The sequence below is a fragment of the Drosophila mojavensis genome, unplaced genomic scaffold, assembly GCF_018153725.1.
Source record: "Drosophila mojavensis isolate 15081-1352.22 unplaced genomic scaffold, ASM1815372v1 contig_74, whole genome shotgun sequence".
In the NCBI taxonomy this organism is placed as follows: domain Eukaryota; kingdom Metazoa; phylum Arthropoda; class Insecta; order Diptera; family Drosophilidae; genus Drosophila; species Drosophila mojavensis.
Genome location: NW_025318899.1, coordinates 17,988,399 through 18,009,486, shown reverse-complemented (window position 1 = coordinate 18,009,486; position 21,088 = coordinate 17,988,399). Strand labels below are relative to the sequence as shown.

Genomic DNA, 21,088 nt, shown 5'->3' with positions numbered 1-21,088 from the left:
GCTTAGTCGCTGCATTCGTTTTGTTTTTTTGTTTTTGTCTTTCACTTTGTGCTGTTCTTCTTCTCGCTCCCTCTCACACGCTTTCCACTGCACAAATTAAACATGCGAAAGATAAAAGAGCTTTTGTGTGTGCTGGGGCTCTGCGGTGACTCTTATGGCTGCCATTGAAAATGGAGAATGGAGTTCATGACCAGATCTGCTTGTGTGTGTGTGCATGAGTGTGTAAATGTGTGTGTGTGTGTGTGTATAGCGTAAACTTGACACTGGCGCTGATTGTGGAGTTGGCTCTGGCTCTGGCAGCGGTTGGTTGTGGGTGTGGGTGGCTTTGCCCAAAGGGTGCGGCCAGTTCAGTTCGTTTTTGTTTGTGCTTTATTTTATTTTCCTTCTTTTTTGTTGTTGTGAAAATTGCTCAAGTGCGACGCAGACGCTGCTGGTATGGGTTAACTTTTGGTATCATTGACCTGCTCCGCTCTGCGCTTACAATGCCACTGGCTCCGGCTCCGGCTCTGGCTCTGACTCTGTCCATGGCTCTGGCTCCGTTTTTTTGCAGTTGTGCAGTAGACAAAAAAAAAATGTTAAAAAAAAGAAACGATATTTCGCCCGGGGTAAACATGTATTTGGTTGCATATGTGAGTAACGGGGCAGGTTGGGGCGCAGGCACTGGCAAGATAGTCACGCTGAGACGCCATTTTGGAAATTGTTGCCAACACAACAGTAAATTTTATATGTGCATAATACACACATACACACACATGCTTGTATTTGTGTGTTTGCATTTATATATTCCCCACTTTACAATAGGTTAGTCTGTTATTGTTCTATTCTGTCTATGTGTGTGTGTGTGTGTAGCTCTCTCTCTCTCGCTCTCGCTCTCTGTGTGTTCCTGCTTATGTATATGTAGAAAGTTTTCGCTTTTCGTTGATTTTCATTTTAATTGTGATGCACTTTTCATCATTAAGTGAAATTGTCTAAGGGCGTACTCATTCGAGATGAACAGGAAAAATAGAGGTATGAAGAGCTATGAAATTGAAGTATTAGAAATAATAGTATATTTATACAAAAATCTATAAATACAAATACAAATTTTTGTATTTGTATATGAAATATATTTGTAAATAAAATTTTGTATAAAACTAAAAAATAAAAAAGGTATTTATTATATTATTAATATTATCTCAGATTTTAAATAATTTTTAAATATTTTACAAAATACTTCAATATAGAAATAATTTTGTTGTTTCATATTTCAAATTTTAATATAGGTATATTTTATTTAATTTTTTGTATTTTTTCATATTTCATATTTTACTATATGTATATTTATTTATTGTTGTTTTTTTTTTTTTCATATAATATTTTCAACTACTGTATGAATAAGTTTTTGATAATCCAAGTAGCCTTTGCCTTTCGCTTGAGGTAAAACGTGAAACGAACTCAGAGATCACAACTTGTACAACCATAGAACTCTAAATATCGAAAAGTAACATAATAAAAAATATATCATTTTAGGAACTCTCTTCATATACGTACATATATATTCATACACATATATTCATATACGAAATGGATAATTTTCATGTGCCAAAGAAGATCAATCGGAATGTACTGAAGGCTCTGGGTATTCTCCAGGGCGCACATTCGCTGACAGCTTTTGTGCCGGCTTACAGCATCGTCAGGCAGGTGGAATTTCAGATGCGTCGCAGCAAGAAAATGGATAATATCGAGGACTGTGTCCTGAAGAGTCTGTGCAGTCTCACCCATCTGGGAGTTCTGGTTCGCACCGGTCACTCGGACTATGCGCTGCGTCAAGCGCTCGTGTTTGAGGACGGCACGAGCGCGATTCCGTGGCTCAGTACAGGTCGAGGACTTGGGGTGAGTAGACAAAAGAGAGATGGATCTATAAGACGGATGGTTACCAGGAACTGCTTCTATTAGAGTTCCGGTACAAAGGTTGCTAAGAAAAATCCTTCGGGCAGTAAACGTAATACCACGTCTCGCACGACCCGTCCTGGGCCTAGGGCCAAGAGTGGCGCCTATCGAAGTGTGGGTCACCAAACCGTATTAGCACCCAAGCCTTGTCGCATTTGCCTCAAACGTAGGTCCACTGCCCAGAAGCCAATGGAGGCTGACCCGACAGATGAAGAAGTCTCCGCTTTGCCATCAGATCCAATGGAAGTTCCACAAGATGGCGATGGCGATGGTGATATAGATGGCGATATCGATGGCGATGTTGACGGCGATGTCGATGTCGATGCTGATGTCGATTCCGATACCTTTACATACGATTCGCGCTGGGACTTTAATGACCCAATTCCAATCTCTTCTAGCAAATCTTAACGATCTTCGATGTACGAAGGAGAGTAGAAAAGGACAAAAAAAGAAGAAAAACCAGGAAAAGGAAAAATTTGAAATTTAGTTCAACAATTTGTCTTTTGTTAATCATTTCAAATTAGCTCCAATTCAGAATTTATGTATGTGTGTGTTAGCATTTTTTCATTTTCAAAATTTTAAATATATGTATATGGGAAAACTATATTTGAATTTTATATATTTAGAGGCTATTGTAAAAATCTTGTTAAATAAAATTAGAACAAATTTGACTATTGAGAAAATGTTAGTTCACATAAGTTAAATCTTAGAGATACCTCTTAATAATTGTACATAATTCTAGTGTTAAAATGACATAAAATATCTCTACGACAATAGTACACCTTTGCCATAGCTTTTGCTAATTACAGAGTATCTTTGCATCGACTACCCACACCACTCTTCTTCAATAGACAGCTTACAAATGCATGCAAATAGTTGGGTCAGGCAAGGTGAATTCGTGTGTGGCATAAAGTGAACGCAATAGTAGCATATAGAGTACTCCAGATAGTACCCATATCATGGCCATGGCCATTGCCATTGCCATTGCAAGCAGAGGCTGAGGCAGAGGCAGCGTCACAGTCCGTGTCAATGCCTGCAGCGCGAGGCAAGTGAGAGTGGGGCGAGTGCTGGGCGTCGCCTTTGTGCAGTGAGTGCCTCGTTTGGCGGCACCAGCGACGCCAACGATTATAACATCAACGAGCGTTACCAGAGGCCATTATCCTATGCTAGGCAGCGCTACCAACGGCGCATGCGCCGTGTGGCGCGGCGGCTGTGAGTGCAACTGCAGTGACCGCGATTGAATGGAGCTTGCAACAAAGGCTATCAGAACTGAGAATCATATATCATCGTATCGAAAGCAAGTAGCGAATTATTAATAACATATGTGCTATGTGGACTTATATAGAGCTGCCAGATATTGGGAAACTTGAAAACACAGAATTTGAAATATTTTTTAACAGCTTTGGCATTGTCAGACATCGACAAGTTTAGAATAAACTAGAAATTCGGAACAGTTTTGATGTCCTGACAGCTCCAGCGTTGCCAGATACTTGCAAATTTTAGTGCCAAATCAGTTTTGCTGACTATAATTTATGTAAGCAACTTTTAAAAATCAGCTTCAATCTTTTGATTGATTGCTCGTTTTGCCGTTGCCAGATAGCACAAAATTTGGAAATGTATTTCTATTGGAGTATCAGCTTTGGCGTTGCCATATATTTGAAAATTTGGAAGCAGACGGACAGCAGAAGTATGATCTTGAAATGTCGAATTCACTTCGCGTTGCCAGACATTCACAAGCTTTGATTGATTGATGTGTTGTTAGATAAAGATGTCACTACTTTGAATATATAGAAAAATATCATTTCTGGCTGCAGAAAGTCGTTTGATAAGCAGCTTTAATATTTTTCTTTAGATTAACTAAGCTAATGGCGTTGCCAGATAATTAAAAATACAGAAATAGCTCCAGTTAAGAGCTACAATATCTACTTATCTATTTTTTTTGTGGATAGCATTTATGAATTTGATATGATCTATGACTAGTGTTGCCAGAAAGTTAAAATACTGGATACCAATTCTTATTGATTGCTTAAGCCATAGACATCATAGCTTCATTCTAATTATGATTGATTAGCGTTGCCAGACGCTTGCAAATCCGATCTAAACAATTGTGCGGCAAGCCCGAAAAACGTGTTTTGGGCCTAGATATTAACTGCGCTTTGGCTGCAACTGAAATGCAACTGCAAGTGCAACTGTAACAGCGTTCATCGACCTTGCAACTCGTTTGCTGCCACGAGAATTTTCTCTAGTCACATTTGAGCTTTGGGTAGGTGCGGACCACGTTAGCATCGTCGGCATTTGGTCATTGAACCGCACACAGACGTCTTCTCAATGCGTTCGTTTTTTCTCTTTCTTTATCGCTCTTCTTTTATTTTATTTTTTTTGCATTGGCTGCTTCTTTTGTGTTTTTCAGTTATTTTAATTCGCATTTTCCGGCCTGGAGTGCAACCCTCGAAATAAATGCTGACAGCTACAGCTTTGGCCAAAAACACATCCTGGGCCATAAGTCGCAGTTGGTTTCTCTTTCTACCACTGTCTGGGCCTGGCTGGCTGGCTGCGGCTCTGGCTGCGGCTCTGGCTTGGTCTAGTGGTCGTCCGTCTGTCCGCCTGTCCGCCTGCTCTCGTGCTCCCTTCTATGCGCACTTTCGGTACAGTTTGCGCCCAACACGACATCAGCGACGCGCCCCACTCGCTGGCTGCTCCACTACCCCAAAGCTAAAAACGATTTCGTTATCATCGCCATACTCCTCCGGCACTCTGCTGTTGTTGCTGTTGCTGTTGCTGCTGCTGCCTTGCCACCTTCGTCGCCTCCTCTGCGTCTTCCTGCTCGACATGTCCAACACGGAAACCGTGTGACAAGGCACAGCACAGCCAAGCAACTGCGACTGGGCCAGACGCCTTTCGGTTGGCTCTTGGCTCACAAAAGGTGGTTGAATTCGGCTATATATGTATATATATTTGGGTATAATGTTTGACATAGCTAAAAGGAAGTTAAAATTATAATTATCGTGATATATGTGAAATTGTAAAGTGACTTTCCTATTTAGTTAAAGTTTGTATAAAATTTTATGATATACCTTGATTAACCATTAACAATAGGATAAGTCTAAAACTTTACCTGAATTGATTACATTGCTATATATTTAGGTATAGCTAAAATGAAAATAATGTATATAATATTTAATCATTATTAATTTCATAATATACAATTTAGGCTAAAAAAAAAGGAAAATATATTTATGTGTTTATATATTTCTTTTATTATTATTATTTATTAAATAAGTTTGATATTTTATTAAAAAAAATGTCTTTAATTATTAATTTTAATGATTGCAAGTAGAGTAGTAATTAATTTTCTGGAATATTCTTACTCTACTTATTCAAATATTCATCGCATTGAAACTGCATTGCAATTGAAGCGCAGCTCCAGGTATGCAGCACAATTTATGGTAGTAAAAATACATATAATATATTTATATTATCATTCAATATTATATAATTAAATTTAAAACAAAAAAAAACTGTTTTGATCAGTTTTGTAAAATTTAATTTAATTATATTGATTTTACTATAATTATAAAAAGTTATATTTAGTTTTTGTTGTTTTAAGGTAGAATTTGAATATATATAATTTAAAATTTAAATATTTTTGGTAGTTACAATTATATTTATTTTAATTAAATATTAATAATATAATAAATAAATATTTATAAAATTAATAATAAGAAATCAAATAATACAAAATATAAATATACATAATTTATTTATTTTACAATTTAAAAAAATAATCTCCCATTTTATTTAGTTTGATCGATTTATTACTAATTTTATTTTTTATTAATATTTATTTATTTTTTAGTTTCATTGATTTTATATAATATATCTCTTTAGTTAAATACATATATATATTTTTTTTTTCAGTATTTTTGCGATTTTATTTAAATTCATTAAGCTATATTTATTGTTTATTGTTGTATTTAAATATTATTTAAATTATTTGCTTATACTTATTATTATTTATTCAATAATTATATGTAGTATATTTATTGTTTATTGTTATATTTATACCTCACATTTATAATGGATGAGATTCTTTATTGGAATATATGTTTATGAAGGTATTGGAGCAGTTCATCCTCACTTAAATATATAAATGTTATACAAAAATTTCTATATTATTTATATACAAATAGTTTTCTAACTACGAAATCTAAACCATCTATCATAAGCATTATTTCTGCGCACAATCAGAGTTCGTTTATCAGTCGAGCTGGACTCGCAAAGTGTCTGGCACATTCGATGCTGGCTGGCGTCCACTTCCCGGTTCGCCGGCATTTCGTACTCCACTTGCCACTTGCCACTCGCAACAACTCGGCCCATTCTCAATCTAGATGAAAATGAGGCGTATTTCGTTTGGCTGATGGCGGCGAAAAAGCAAGCACAAGCAGATCAATGACCTGTATTTCACAGCCTGAGACACAATTCAATCGATAAAAGTGAAGAGTTGGGGCACCAGCACAGAGTGCACAGCACAGTGCACAGAGGAGGACAGAGTCGAGGCACAGACACAGATGCCCGCACAGACAGGCAAAAGCAACAACAACAACAACAACAACAACAGCGTGTAGCACGTAAAATATGCAAGCTTCCTGCAGGAAAAGCCAAAATGGCAGACACTGGCCATGGCCATGGCCAGAGAGAGGCAAGTGCGGCATGTGGCAAGCGGCAAACGTGACGCGTCGAATGGCAGTGAAACCAACAAGGGAGCAGAAGCTTGGATCCGACACACACAAAAAGGGGGTGGAAACTTTCTAACATTCGCAAAGCATATATACACACATACACGCACACACACACACACACACACACACACACACACACCTACACATATATACACAGTGCACACATATACATATATATGTATAATTAAAATGAACAGGCAAACAAAATTGGTAACAAGGTGAGACTCGGCTGCAACTAACAAATGTTGTCCAAATATCAACAACAACAACAACAACAAACAGTTTTAAGTACTTATAGCAAATTGTTGCAATGCTTCATGGGGCAGACACAACCCTTAGTGAGTGCGCACAACTCACAGGGTGTTGTCTGAGTGCCCCACACACCGACACATTCACACACACACACACACCAATATACACCTCAATTTATACACAACAATCATAGATTCTCCAGACATTAGTCAAGACCCGCCTCAGCTCTATTTGCAGATGAGTTTCACTCTAATAAACGAGTTATGCTTAAAGGCGATTATCTCCATTTGGGATTTATTATTAGCTCTGGCCATACCATAGGCGGTCTGACCTGATTAGAGATAATGCTCCAGGCTATATCAAATATGCAAACACAGAGAGAGCAACGGAAATACATTCACAAGGAGGAACAACTTCCTCTTCTTCTTCTTCTTTAATCCTTACATTAGGTAGGATTATATATGATCACATATTAATGCGTTAATGCGGTTTAGCTCCAGGTTCCATATGTATGTAAATATAAAATAAAATAATTAAATATTTTCAAAAAATTAAATTAAAAAATAATACATTTTTTAATTAAAAATATTCTGAAAATTAAAAACAAAAAAATATATATATATATGTTTAAAAATTTTATTATATAACAAATATATATTTAAAAAAAAACACCAAGGATTTTTTTAAATATTATAATATTCAATATTTAATTAAATTTAATTGTATTTATATTCAATCTGGCTAAGATTAAAAAAAAAACCGAATTAAAATATATATATATATATATATTTTTATTTTATTATATAAATATAAAATTCAACAAATAAAAAGGATTTTTTCTAATATTATAAACTCTAATATTTAATTAATTTTACTGTATTTATATTAAAAAAATTCGCTAAAATTATGAAAAAACATATTAAAATAGTTGTTCATTTCTTTAATTTAATTTATTATTCTAATTAATTATATGATTAACTAAAAACCAAAATATCGTATTAAACCAAAACAACAATTTAACGCCACTTAACTTATGCCTCAATTTAATTTTAATAATTGTAAGCAATTAGCTTCCCTTTCTTATATTTACAGTTTGATGCATGTCTCTTCAATAATAAAAAATAGTTAATTGTCTGCTTCTTCCTTTTTTTCAGTTTTTGAAAAAATTGCCGCTCAGTCAGACGCAGCATCAAAGCCAATTAGCCTTACTAACACACTCCCACGTTGCGTTCTTTTTGCTTTTGTCTCTCGCTTTGCTTTTCATGTCACATCGAAGTCTAAAATGAAAACTACAGGGAAAGTCTCTACATGGAAAAAAGCGAAATTTTGCAGCAGCCTGCAGCACTGCAAAATGGAGTTTTCGCACAGGCTCGTTCGCTCTCTCTCTCTCTCTCGCATTATGACTCTCTCTCTCTCTCTCTCTCTCTGTCTGTCTCTGTCTCTCTTGGGTGTGGGCGCTTGAACTACCCTCTGAATGCAACGGAGTTGGAGCTTCTTCCGTCTGGCAGATAATTACTCCACAATGTTCCATTCCACAAACAGTTGCCTTGGTTGCCAACGGGGCGGGAATGTGGCATACGAAAATACCCACAAACGCATTGGGTCAGTGTAAAACAATCAGCAGGAAAAGTGGAATGGGAAGAGCTGCCCATTTTTAGAAATTCATTGTGCATTTCTGCAATAAATTAAAAAATATAAAATTTGTAAATAATAATATTTATATTTATATATTTATGAAAAAATATAAAATTTAATTTGATCAATTTGTATTATTAATAAATCATATTAATTTAATAATACTTTTAATATACTTTTTGGCATATATTGCTTCAGTTTCTTGTTTCTACAAATTACTCTAGATATTATTAAAATATTAATTAAAGCAGCAAATTTTTGGTTTATATTAAAGAAGCTGAGCATTCTCATAAATGTATATGTATATCATTCATTGTAAGTAATTAAATATGAAGCAACTAAAGGAAGGCAACTAATTATCTCTGAGCTCGGTTTGACTGTGTGAGAATCGCATAGTAGGGCTATGTATTACAGACAGTCAAATTAAGCTAAAAGAGGAGAGCCAAATAGTTCTAGTGCGGTTTGATTGTGATACATAGCCTTACTATGCCGTTCTCACACAATCAAACCGAGCCCAGAGTTCAATTTGAGAGCCGTATAGCTAGCATATATAACATATGTATATAAACATACCTACTTACATGCACATACATATAGCTTTTATATGCAAGGGAAAAATTTAATAAATTTGTCATATTAAATATATATATATATATATATATATATGTATATGCATAAAACTATACAAGAAACAAGTAAGAAAGCTCTAGTCGACACTGCTCGACTACGAAATCCCCTGAACCCTACGAGGAACTGATATATCAATAATTCTTCGCGTCTTTCTGCTCACATAAGAAGCACACACAGACACACACCCGCAGGCATACTATGAAGCTTGTGTAAGCGCTGACTTAAGTTACATAAAGCATTTTAAATCTATAAATCTAGCAATCTATCATCAAGCCATCAGTTTATCAACCATGTCGATGATTCCTCGATAACAATTTATCGATTTCGATAACTATTTATCGATTCCGATAACTATTTATCGATTTCGATAACTATTTATCGATTTCGATAACTATTTATCGAATTCGATAACTATTTATCGATTTCGATAACTATTTATCGCTTTCAATAACTATTTATCGCTTTCGATAACTATTTATCGATTTCGATAATTATTTATCGATATATATGAAACATGGGAAAATATTTGTCATAATTGCTTGAAATTTGAGTTAAGGCAGCTGCATGACAAAAGCTGAATGCTACAAGACTCGATGTAAGGTACACCAATGCCAAAGCTGAATAATGAATTCATTGTTCATGAAATCATATTCATATTCATGATTCACAGAAATATAAATGCTCTTAGTTTAGATCTTTTAGAAAATTTATTGCAGAGGCTAAAATGCTCTGACACTGCATGACAAAAGCTGATTGATATGACACTCCATGGATGCTTCATCTATGAAACTTGTGGAAATATTGGTCGGAATTTACTCGTTAAATTAAAGGCATAGCCTTATGAATGATTAAGAAACTGGGCTGAACTCATCTAGTGAATGTTACAAAAACAAGAATTGAAACTTGAATTAGGGCAGCTGCATGACAAAAGCTGAATGCTACGAGACGATGGAAGGTGCATTAATAAAACTTGTGGAAATATTGTTCATAATTTATTTTTTCAGGAAAAAAATATAGCTCCATGAATGCCCCAGAAATGTGGGCCAACTCTTCTAGTGAATGTGAGAAAAATAAAACTTGAAATTTGAATTAGGGCAGCTGCATGACTGAAGCTGAATGCTACAATAACTATTTATAAATTTCGATAACTATGTATCGATTTCGATAACTATTTATCGATTTCGATACCTATTTATCGATTTCGATGAATATTTATCGGTTTCGATAACTATTTATCGATTTCGATAACTATTTATCGATTTCGATAACTATTTATCGACTATATGAAACATGTGGAAATATTGATCATATTTGCTTGAGACTTGAGTTAAGGCAGCTGCATGACAAAAGCTGAATGCTATAAGACTCGATGTAAGGTACATCAATGCCAATGACTGAATAATATGAATTCATTGTTTATGATAATAGAGAACACATATTTATGATTCACAGAAATATAAATGCTCCTAGTTTAGATCTTTTAGAAAATGTATTGCAGAGGCTAAAATGCTCTGATACTGCATGACAAAAGCTGATTGATATGACACTCCATGGATGCTTCATCTATGAAACTTGTGGAAATATTGGTCGGAATTTACTCGTTAAATAAAAGGCATAGCCTTATGAATGATAAGAAACTGGGCTGAACTCATCTAGTGAATGTGAGAAAAATAAAACTTGAAACTTGAATTAGGGCAGCTGCATGACAAAAGCTGAATGCTACAATAACTATTTATCGATTTCGATAACTATTTATCGATTTCGATAACTATTTATCGATTTCGATAACTATTTATCGATTTCGATAACTATTTATCGATTTCGATAACTATTTATCGATATATATGAAACATGGGAAAATATTTGTCATATTTGCTTGAAATTTGAGTTAAGGCAGCTGCATGACAAAAGCTGAATGCTACAAGACTCGATGTAAGGTACACCAATGCCAAAGCTGAATAATGAATTCATTGTTCATGAAATCATATTCATATTCATGATTCACAGAAATATAAATGCTCTTAGTTTAGATCTTTTAGAAAATTTATTGCAGAGGCTAAAATGCTCTGACACTGCATGACAAAAGCTGATTGATATGACACTCCATGGATGCTTCATCTATGAAACTTGTGGAAATATTGGTCGGAATTTACTCGTTAAATAAAAGGCATAGCCTTATGAATGATTAAGAAACTGGGCTGAACTCATCTAGTGAATGTGAGAAAAATAAAACTTGAAACTTGAATTAGGGCAGCTGCATGACAAAAGCTGAATGCTACAATAGCTATTTATCGATTTCGATAACTATTTATCGATTTCGATAACTATTTACCGATTTCGATAACTATTTATCGATTTCGATAACTATTTATCGATTTCGATAACTATTTATCGATTTCAATCGACATATATGAAACATGTGGAAATATTGATCATATTTGCTTGAAACTTGAGTTAATGCAGCTGCATGACAAAAGCTGAATGCTACAAGACTCGATGTAAGGCATCAATCCCAAAGACTGAATAATATGACTAATGAGTTCACGAAATAGAAAACATATTCATGATTCACAGAAAATGTTCTTAGTTTAGATCTTCTAGCAAATTTATGGCAGAGGCTAAATGCTCTAAGGCTGCATGACAAAAGCTGAATGATATGACACTCCATGGATGCTTCATCTATGAAACTTGTGGAAATATTGATCAGAATTTGCTCTCTAAATAAAAGGCATAGCCTTATGAATGATTAAGAAACTGGGCTCAACTCTTCTAGTAAATGCGACAAAAGTAAAACTTGAAACTTGAGTTAGGGCAGCTGCATGACAAAAGCTGAATGCTACAAGACTCGGTTAAAAGTACATCAATGCCAAATGCTGAATAATATGAAGCTGTGGAAACATAATCATATGATTCACATAAATATAAATGTAAGTACATATAAAAAATATATATTCAAAATTTGGTGACAAGCACCAATGATGTAGCAGATAACATTTTATTACTCAATTTGGATAATGTTTTTAATCGATAACAAAATGATGGGATGAGTTATCGATTTTTGAGAATAACTCGATTGACCTGCTGTGTACACGGACTTTCGAAAAAAATACAGACGGGCTCAGCTGATCGCCCTGATCAAGAATATATATAAAGTGGTTTGCCACGCCTCTTTCTGCCTGTTACATATTTTTAACGAAACCATATACCCTGATTCCTATTTTCAATGGGTTCAGGGTATGAAAATGCGCCAACAGCTGTATGCAATTCAAGCAGTTCCCACACAACACCAGCAGCAACTTCTATACAAGCAGTGCAACAACACATTTCAAAATTAGCCTGAACTGCTTTACAAATTTACCTGCACTGCTTCATGCACTTGCAACACTATTGTGAATAGCTGCCATTTTGCTTTTAACCTTTTTGAGTAATTTAGTATTTTTTTTTTTTTAATATTAACAGTCAACATACATAGTTTTATTAGAGCTTCAGCTTTGCTGTTTGCAAATAATTTAATTGAGTTTAGTAAATTAACCTAATGACTAATTTGTTATAATGCTAGTGAATGCTCTGAGTAATTTATTTAGCCCAATTATCGGGATCATACGGATCTGGTGAGTCACTGCAGATGCCATAGCTCCTTTTCTCTGTGGTACACTGTTTAGTAGCTACATCGAAATACATATCATTATCGCATTTTTTCTTGGCAACCATTGCACCATTTTTGCACTCAAGGTAGTGTTGGCAGCCCAGATCCTCGGCCAGTTCATTGCCCGACTCACGGCCATCGCAACGATCCTCTTCACATCGGCGTGAGGCGCGATCCTGACACGCTTGCAGCTTCTCATTGAAAAACGTTTCCACGGGACATTGATGCCAGACGGGTTCGGGGTCCGGCACACCCGAGCCCAAGTCCCGACAGTAATAATATCCCCGACATGTAGCGCCATCGGCAACGAATTTGTTGCGCTTCGCCAACTTCTTGGTGCCGCACACTTCATCCGGATACGGATGCTTCTCACACGCCACCCAAGACTTCTCCAGGCAACCCTTTCTAGCCACATCATAGTAGAATCCAGGCTGGCAGGCTATTGTCGTATTCTTGCCCGCCTTGCATGTGAAATACATATTGCAATGCAACGGATCCCTCGTCTCCGCGCCCACCGGCATCACTTGGCAAAGCTCGAAGGTGACATTGCATGCTACGTCCTTGGGATAGGCGCACATCTTGGTCGTCTGATCGAACCACATGCCATAGTCACAGACACCCTTGCCAATCTCCTTCGTCTTCTCGCAGTAATACCAATTCGCACAGTTGAAGTCGTCGCCCACATAGCCCGTGGTCTTGGACGTGCACGGCGATTTGCAATACGTGTCCGTGGACTCTAGCGTCTTTTGGCACGAGCCCTTGGCCAAACTGAAAAAGGGCTTGTCGCCTGTGCATGTTTCACCTGGTGTACTAACGGAATTCTGGCAGATGACTGTACGATCACAGTAGCCCGGCTTGCGCAATTTGGTGCCATCCGCGAAAAGGCGACAAATGTCTTGGCCATCGTTCAGGTATTCCGTTTGCCAACTGAACCGGGCCAATGCCAGCAGCAACAGCAGCGGCAGCAGCGTTATCAACAGCCAATCTATAACGAGTTAAGGGAATTCATTTTAATATAATAAAGAAGTAAGGAAACTCAAGAAATAAAGCTCCGAATTTTATGAAATTTGGAGGAGCTATTCAAAATATAACAAAAATCAAAATTGTATATACCACACATGAATCTTTATTCAAAATTTGGAGACTCTAGCTCTAAAGATGGCCGAGCTATAATTTTGTATATCTAGTTTATGATATGGCATGTAATCGATAACACTAAAACAAGAGTATTTATCGATTTGAAACCAACGCGATATATAAGAGCAACAATAAATGTGTCGAGTCTTCAGCATTTATAGGCTCTTAGATTAACGGGTTGAAATATACGGATAGACGGAAAGACGGATGGGCGGCGGAAAGGTTGACGGAATGACGCACAGATACCCGAACTAATGGATAAACGTACTGACGGATAGAGGAACTAACGAATGGAATAACGAACGGATAAACGGCATGGTTAGACGAACGGATTGATGAAATGACGAACGCACGGGCGGACGGACAAGTGAATCGAAAGATGCACGAACAGACAGACGTTTTAGATCTCACTTAAGTCAGCTTCACGTCTTGATGTAGAATATTTGTACTTTATGGCAACTGCCACGCCTCCTTCTGCCTGTTACATACATTTAAATAAGGGCTTTCTTTATACTCCGATTTCCTGTTAATGATATTCACTTTAATCACCATCGATTTACCTTGCATGTCTCAAGCGCCTCTTCTGTGTACAGTAAACAAAGTCAACAAACTAACTGCGGGCGCTTGAATATTTGCCATTATATACTCGTACACAGCTGGTTCACAGTAGATCGAGTTGGAGCTATATATTATGCGAAAGCAATTACTGTTTCACCCCAACAGATAAGATTCGGCAAGTCACATGCACACCTGACGAACGCCCCCCAGCCAGAGAGAGATAGATAGTTACTAAAATGTACGAAGATGTCTCTAAAGTATTTGCAAAAGTTTTCGTTTTATTTTTAGCTGGAAATATTTACGAGATCAGTTTCTGGAAATCGCTGGAAAATCCCAAGAAATGATACTGAGTATCTCTCTCATTGGGAATTCTTGATGTCGAATTGATGAAACATGTGTTTCTTGGCATGATTAATTTGTACTCTACTTCGTTTTTGGTTTGTCCTAATTTATTATTAGCTAACGTTGATTTACAATGTGGCCGAATAATTGATAAAAGGTTCACAGTAATTATTTTCAAATTGCTGCCGCCTTTAATAACAGGTGTAAATAATTCAATTAGTGAAGCTACTACATGTGTCTCTTCAGATGATAAGGATGTTGACGTTGTGCCCCAGCACGCAAGCGAAAGGTTCAACTTAATGAAGGCTATTTTATACATATATATTGATATATACGATTTATAATTTGTTGGTATTTTTCTTAAATTTAAATTTGATTATTTTTTTTATTAATTAAATGTTAGTATTTATTTATTTGGTGATATTTAAATTTTTATTTAATTTAAATTTAAAGGTAATTGTTAGCTTTTTTAATTTTTTAATTTACAGCTGATTTAGATATTTATTTGTGTGTGAATTTTTGTATAATTTAAAATGAAATGATATTAAAATAAATAAATTGTTTTAGCGTTTTTATAAGACTTTTTATTTTTTTTTTAATTTTTATTTTAGGAGTTTTTGAAGAATTTTAATATATTGATTAGACATTCATGTCATTTCAATTAATTTAAGTGTTATTGTTTATAAATAAAATGTAGTAATATCATATACTTTTCGTGACAACCCTAAATTAAATTTAAAAATACTAAAATTTGAAATATTTTAAATACTTTTCATTAATGAAATAAATACCCTGCATGCTACTCAGAACAGTCTAATCACAGTAGTTGTCGAAGCAATGCAAACTACCATAGCTAATATACCTTTTTCTTACCCATCTCTTAGCCCCTTAACTGAACTCAATAAATAATATTCAAAAATTGAGTCATTAAATTTTTACTATATACACAAAATCAGCTCGAAATTTCTTGATTTATGGTAGTGCTTAGAACTAAACAGAAAATAATATTAATAAAAAAATATCACATTCCAGAATTGGGAAATTTTCTATGTGATATGTAAGTCATATAGATATAGATATGTATTTATTTTATATATAATGTGAATCACATTGTGTAGTTTGCTGTTTGAATCACTGCGAAGTGTAGCTGCACTTTGGGGGCTTCCGAACCTGAACGCGGCTCACATACTTACAAGAAGAGAGACAGCAAGCATAAATATATATACATATACATATATACAAATAACAGCAGATAAATATAGTTTATTAACATTTATATAGACAGTTCAATTCTTTCTTTCGCAACATATTCATAGATCACTGTTAGACACTTGTTCCCATACACCGTTGATCGGTTCCAATAAAAAGCACTGATTTCGAATGGTGCTAGAATTGAAATAAAATGACTTTTTGGGCGTTATCTATGCACCAATCGATCTCAGTTCTTCAATTTGAACTGGTGTGGTGTTTGATGTCTGCTGGGTGTGTGGCATAATAGATAATATTATCTAGGCACTACTTCATTTTTTTTATTTATATAATTTTTTTTTGAGCGAACGCGATCACGACTGATAACGAGACGAGCGAACGTGTCACAGACGACTGTTTGGGCGACAAGCGCAGCGCTGCGCTTAAATCTGAGAAACCTGTTACACCTGAGAAGATTTTTACAATAGACCCGAGCGTACGCTTGTCCCTTACGCTCTGACTGTGTGTCGATCAACTCGTATTTCCCTTGCTGGACCCGGTGTCCTCCTTCTCACTATGCATATGCATAGCTGTTTATATGTGTTTTAGTGTGCGTGTCTGTTTGTGTCTGTGCATACCCTACATTGGGCACAACAAACACTTACCATGTAATGTATACCCATAAACCGAACTTTTGCCAGCCATGGATCAAATCCATCATGCGTCTAGCCCCGAAAGCTATTTACATTTGTTGCTCTTCTTCAACTGCAGCTACTACTCTTTCTTAAGGCTTAGTTGAGTCTTCTTTGCATTGGTGTAATTTAATTCAAGCGTACCTCAGCGTATGTTTCTCTAAAAGAAATAATTAGAATTGTCTCGGTCTCAGTTTCAAATGCGGATCCCATCTAACTCGACCCAAAGCAGGAAGCCACTCACCGCAGTCACCGCTGTGCATCAAGGTGCATAATTATTTATAGCTAACAGTACATGTCATACCTCAAACATATATATTGTGTACATATATATATATATATATATGTGCGATTTCTTTTCTCTATATACAGTTGACATCTGCTTTTGTCCATGTGTTTGTTTTGTGTCTTAATTGTGCTAATATCGCTTACCTATCAAACTGTTATTCAATGGCAGCAGCTATTTTGTGTCAAGTAGACCTATCAATACCCTTTAAGGCTATAATGTTTGCAAAGGCATTTGAAGTAATTAAAATAATAAAACAATCTGATTTATACAGATTAGCCAGCAGCGAGTTTTTATATAAATATAACTGTATATATAAATAATATATAAATATAAATGATATATAATATAATTGGTATACCAAATGTAATTGACTTAAACGCATATATACATATGTATTAATTTTCTATACAGATCTTTCTTTCATTCTCTCAGTACTTAATTATTCTTGCCTTAGGATATTTACTATTTTTAAGCCCCAAGCCCATTGAAAATGACAATTTATATATTTTATTTATTTAATTTTTTAATTTTGCTTTATTATTATTATTATTATTATTATTATATATATATTTTTTTATTATTTTTTAAAAAACACAATATACAAATATCTCCTTTTATTATCTCTTTATATTATTATTATTATTTAAAAAAAATATTATTATTTTTTATACCCTGAACCCATTGAAAATGGGAAATCAGGGTATAATGGTTTTGTGAAAAGTATGTAACAGGCAGAAGGAATTATCGCAGACCCCATAAAGTATATATATTCTTGATCAGGACAACGAGCTTAGTCGATATAGTCCTGTCCGTCTGTCCGTCTGTCCGTCCGTCCGTCCGTATGAGCAAAAGGATCTCAGAAGATATAAGAGCTATTCTGAACCCATTGACAATGGAAAATCAGGATATAATGGTTTTGTTTTGCTCTTAGTTTGGATCAGCATTGTTACACGAGTCTACGATAAATTTCAAATCAGAAATGTCGTGAGTTTTTCACTTACGATTGGCTTTATAGCACACAAAAACTGAAACTTCAGTATGAAGAATGCACAGAGGAAATATTGAAAGTGTTGCAGAAGGCCTAAGGTAATTAACATTTGATTGCTACAGTGCATACACTGATGATGATGAACAGAAGAGCAATCAGAGCGAGCAATTACGGCTTGCAAACCAATTAAAAATAAGAGTTTGCTGAAATTAATTTGACATCTCGAAAGTACACAGAAATAGCATTTCGAAGGATTTAACAACGCTTGTTGTTTTTTTTTTTTTTTAGTTGATAATGAAACAACGCACACTGCATTGCAGCTAGATGAGTTGTTCGTCAACGATGCGATAAATATCATTTCAGAAAAAATTTAACTTCAAGGTTATCAAAACTAAAAAAACAGACACCCTTAATAATAATAATAATAAAGAAGTATGTTATAAAATTAATATATTTAAGAATTCATATAAATAATTCGCAAAAAGTATATTTCTTTGCATACTTTTGGTATTTGACAAATTAAAATATGAAATATATATGTACGAATTTTTCAAAATTTATTTTCATTTATTTATAATTTTAAAAAAATTTTATATTCATACATTTTTTATAATTATAGATTATTTTTAAATTGATTTATTTATTAATTAGGTACTGAATCTGCATATTACAATTAATGCATATTTATGAATTTATTTATTTATTTATTTTATTTTATAAAGTTAGATATAATTAAAAATTAAGATCTAACTTAATTTTAACAGCACTGGCTACTATGGCCTTCGGCTCTAACTTATCCTATGCATTTACATTTATATACATATTTACATTGTTTTGTTGGTTGGGAACTAAATGAGGTGGTATAAATCTGTTATTTTTAGAAACTTGATTATTGAGCATATGTTTTCAGGGGTTGGGTTTGAGAGTAAGGATATGGGGCAGCTGTTGTGGAAGATTTGGGTTTTCAGGTGGGAAGTTGCGGGACAGTTAAAGAAAATATGTTGGATGGTGAGGTCTGTTGTGGTGTTGCAGTTGGGGCATGGGATTATGTTGTCAGGGTTGATGTATTGTTGTTTTGTAAATCTTGTGTGTCCTAGTCGGAGTCTTAGTATTTTTACTTGGTCGCTGCGTGTAATAATTTCTTGTTTTATGTTTTTTAAGTAATAGGTTGTGTGTGTCAGGTTGTTGAGTTGCTGATACCAACTGTTGCAGACTTCTATATTTTGATGGAGTTTTTTGGATGATTCGTTGGCAAGGAATTTGTGTATATCTTTGGAATTGAAGTTTGGGGTGTAGTGGAGGGGCATTTTGGCTGTGGATTTGGCTGTGATATCGGCAAGCTCATTCCCATCGATGCCACAGTGGCTGGGTACCCAGAACAGTTTTATTTTGGGGGCAGATTTTGTAAGGAGTGTTCTTATGGTTGCGGGATATAAGTTGTTGTTGTTGGTATTGGAGATGGATTTTAGGGACGAGAGGGAGTCGGAGCAAATGATGTATTTTCCTGTTCTTTTTTTTGGATCAGTTCTATGGCATGGAGAATAGCTATGGTTTCGGCGGATAGGATGGATGAGTAATGGGGTAGGATACATCTTTTTAGGACTTCATTTTCTGTAGTAATGGCAAAAGTGGCTGTGTCATTTTGCAGTGAGCCGTCGGTGTAAATGAATGTATGGTCTTTGTATATATGTTTGAGATTGGCGAATTGTTGTCTATATGAGCTGGGAGGTGTGTGGGGTTTGCTGAATTGGTGTAGTGTGGTGTTGATGAGGGGAGCGGGAAATAACCATGAGGGGGTGATTGTTTTGTTTGGAGGTGGAAGGTAGGGGATATTGTGTTCTTTGCATGAATTTATTATTTTTTGCACTGTTGATGTTAGTTTGCTGTTTCTATGGTTGCAGTTCCGTTTTATGTATTTATGGAGTGGGGAGTCTGAGCTATTTAGGAGTGTTTTATAGGATTTGGCTGTGATGAGGTCTCTTTTTTGTTCTATTGTGGGTATATTTGATTCGAAAAGCAAGTTGGGGATAGGGGTCGAGCGTAGTGCTCCAAGGGATATGCGGATTGCGGCGTTAAGTAAGGTTTTAAGTCTATTGAGGGTTGATTTGGGGGCATGGCCGTATATGAAAATCCCATATTCTATTTTTGATAGAAGCGTAGCTTTTGTAATGTTTATGAGGGTATGGGTGCTGCAATTTTGTTTGGGATTGGCAAGGAATTTTATTATATTTAGTTTTTTTGTTAGCGCCGGTTGTATTGCTTTTATATGGGAGTCCCATCTATATTTATTATTTAGTGTTAGGCCTAAGATTTTTAGGCTGGAAACGGAGGGAATGGGGGTGTTGTTGGACGATATGGTGCAAATGCAATTATGTCTTCGGCAAATGTGGAGGTGTTTTGATTTGTTGAGTGCGAGTGATGCTCCTGAATATGAGCTATGAATTTATTTATATAAATTTGCTGTGACAAAAATATTTGGTGCATATCTTAGAGTTTCTATAATTTCTCTATACAAGACATATAATTAACCAGCAATACACGCATTTCATTTTGTCAAAATACTTATGCCGTCTACTGTATATATATATATATATATATATATATATATATATATATATATATATATATATATATATATATATAAATAACATAATATATATATATAATCACATAATCAGTTTAGTTAGTTAACGATTTGTTTGTAATCAGAAAAGCCGACTAGCTTAAAAGACTTGTGCTTGTAATAATGTACAATATTAATTGCAGTTCACATAATAAAAACGCGTAAGACCAGTTAAGTGCGCCCATGTTGTTATTTGCCTAGAGATTGCAATCGGTGCTTTTGAACAATGGAGTTAATAGCTAAAAGAATGTTAAACAATTGCCAAATGAATGAACCTTTAAGTGTGTCTCTGATATCAATGAGGTGAGACAGAGAGTGAGAAAGCTGCCTTATCGCTAGAGGAAGAATGGAAATTAACGCTTTCAACAAGTTGTGAGTGTCGGCATTTTGCGAATATTGAGCATGGCTCCAAGTTGAAGAAGTTTTTTTTTCCGACAATG

General features: G+C 35.1%; 2 protein-coding genes across 2 annotated transcripts; one reads left to right on the top strand and one right to left on the bottom strand.

The window, feature by feature from the left end:
- Positions 1 to 1,427: 1,427 nt before the first annotated feature.
- On the top strand, positions 1,428 to 2,533 carry LOC6582906. Its single transcript, XM_002008552.4, has 2 exons — positions 1,428 to 1,872; positions 1,936 to 2,533. The coding sequence occupies exons 1-2, from the start codon at positions 1,564 to 1,566 to the stop codon at positions 2,335 to 2,337; spliced, it is 711 nt and encodes a 236-aa protein (XP_002008588.1). The 5' UTR covers positions 1,428 to 1,563; the 3' UTR covers positions 2,338 to 2,533.
- A 10,208-nt stretch (positions 2,534 to 12,741) lies between these two features.
- LOC6582905 (peritrophin-48) lies at positions 12,742 to 14,719 on the bottom strand. The gene is made up of 2 exons (XM_032731512.2): positions 14,529 to 14,719; positions 12,742 to 13,816 (listed from the first exon to the last, which is right to left on the bottom strand). Exons 1-2 carry the CDS (start codon positions 14,533 to 14,535, stop codon positions 12,762 to 12,764), a joined length of 1,062 nt encoding a protein of 353 aa, XP_032587403.1. The 5' UTR covers positions 14,536 to 14,719; the 3' UTR covers positions 12,742 to 12,761.
- Positions 14,720 to 21,088: the final 6,369 nt, after the last annotated feature.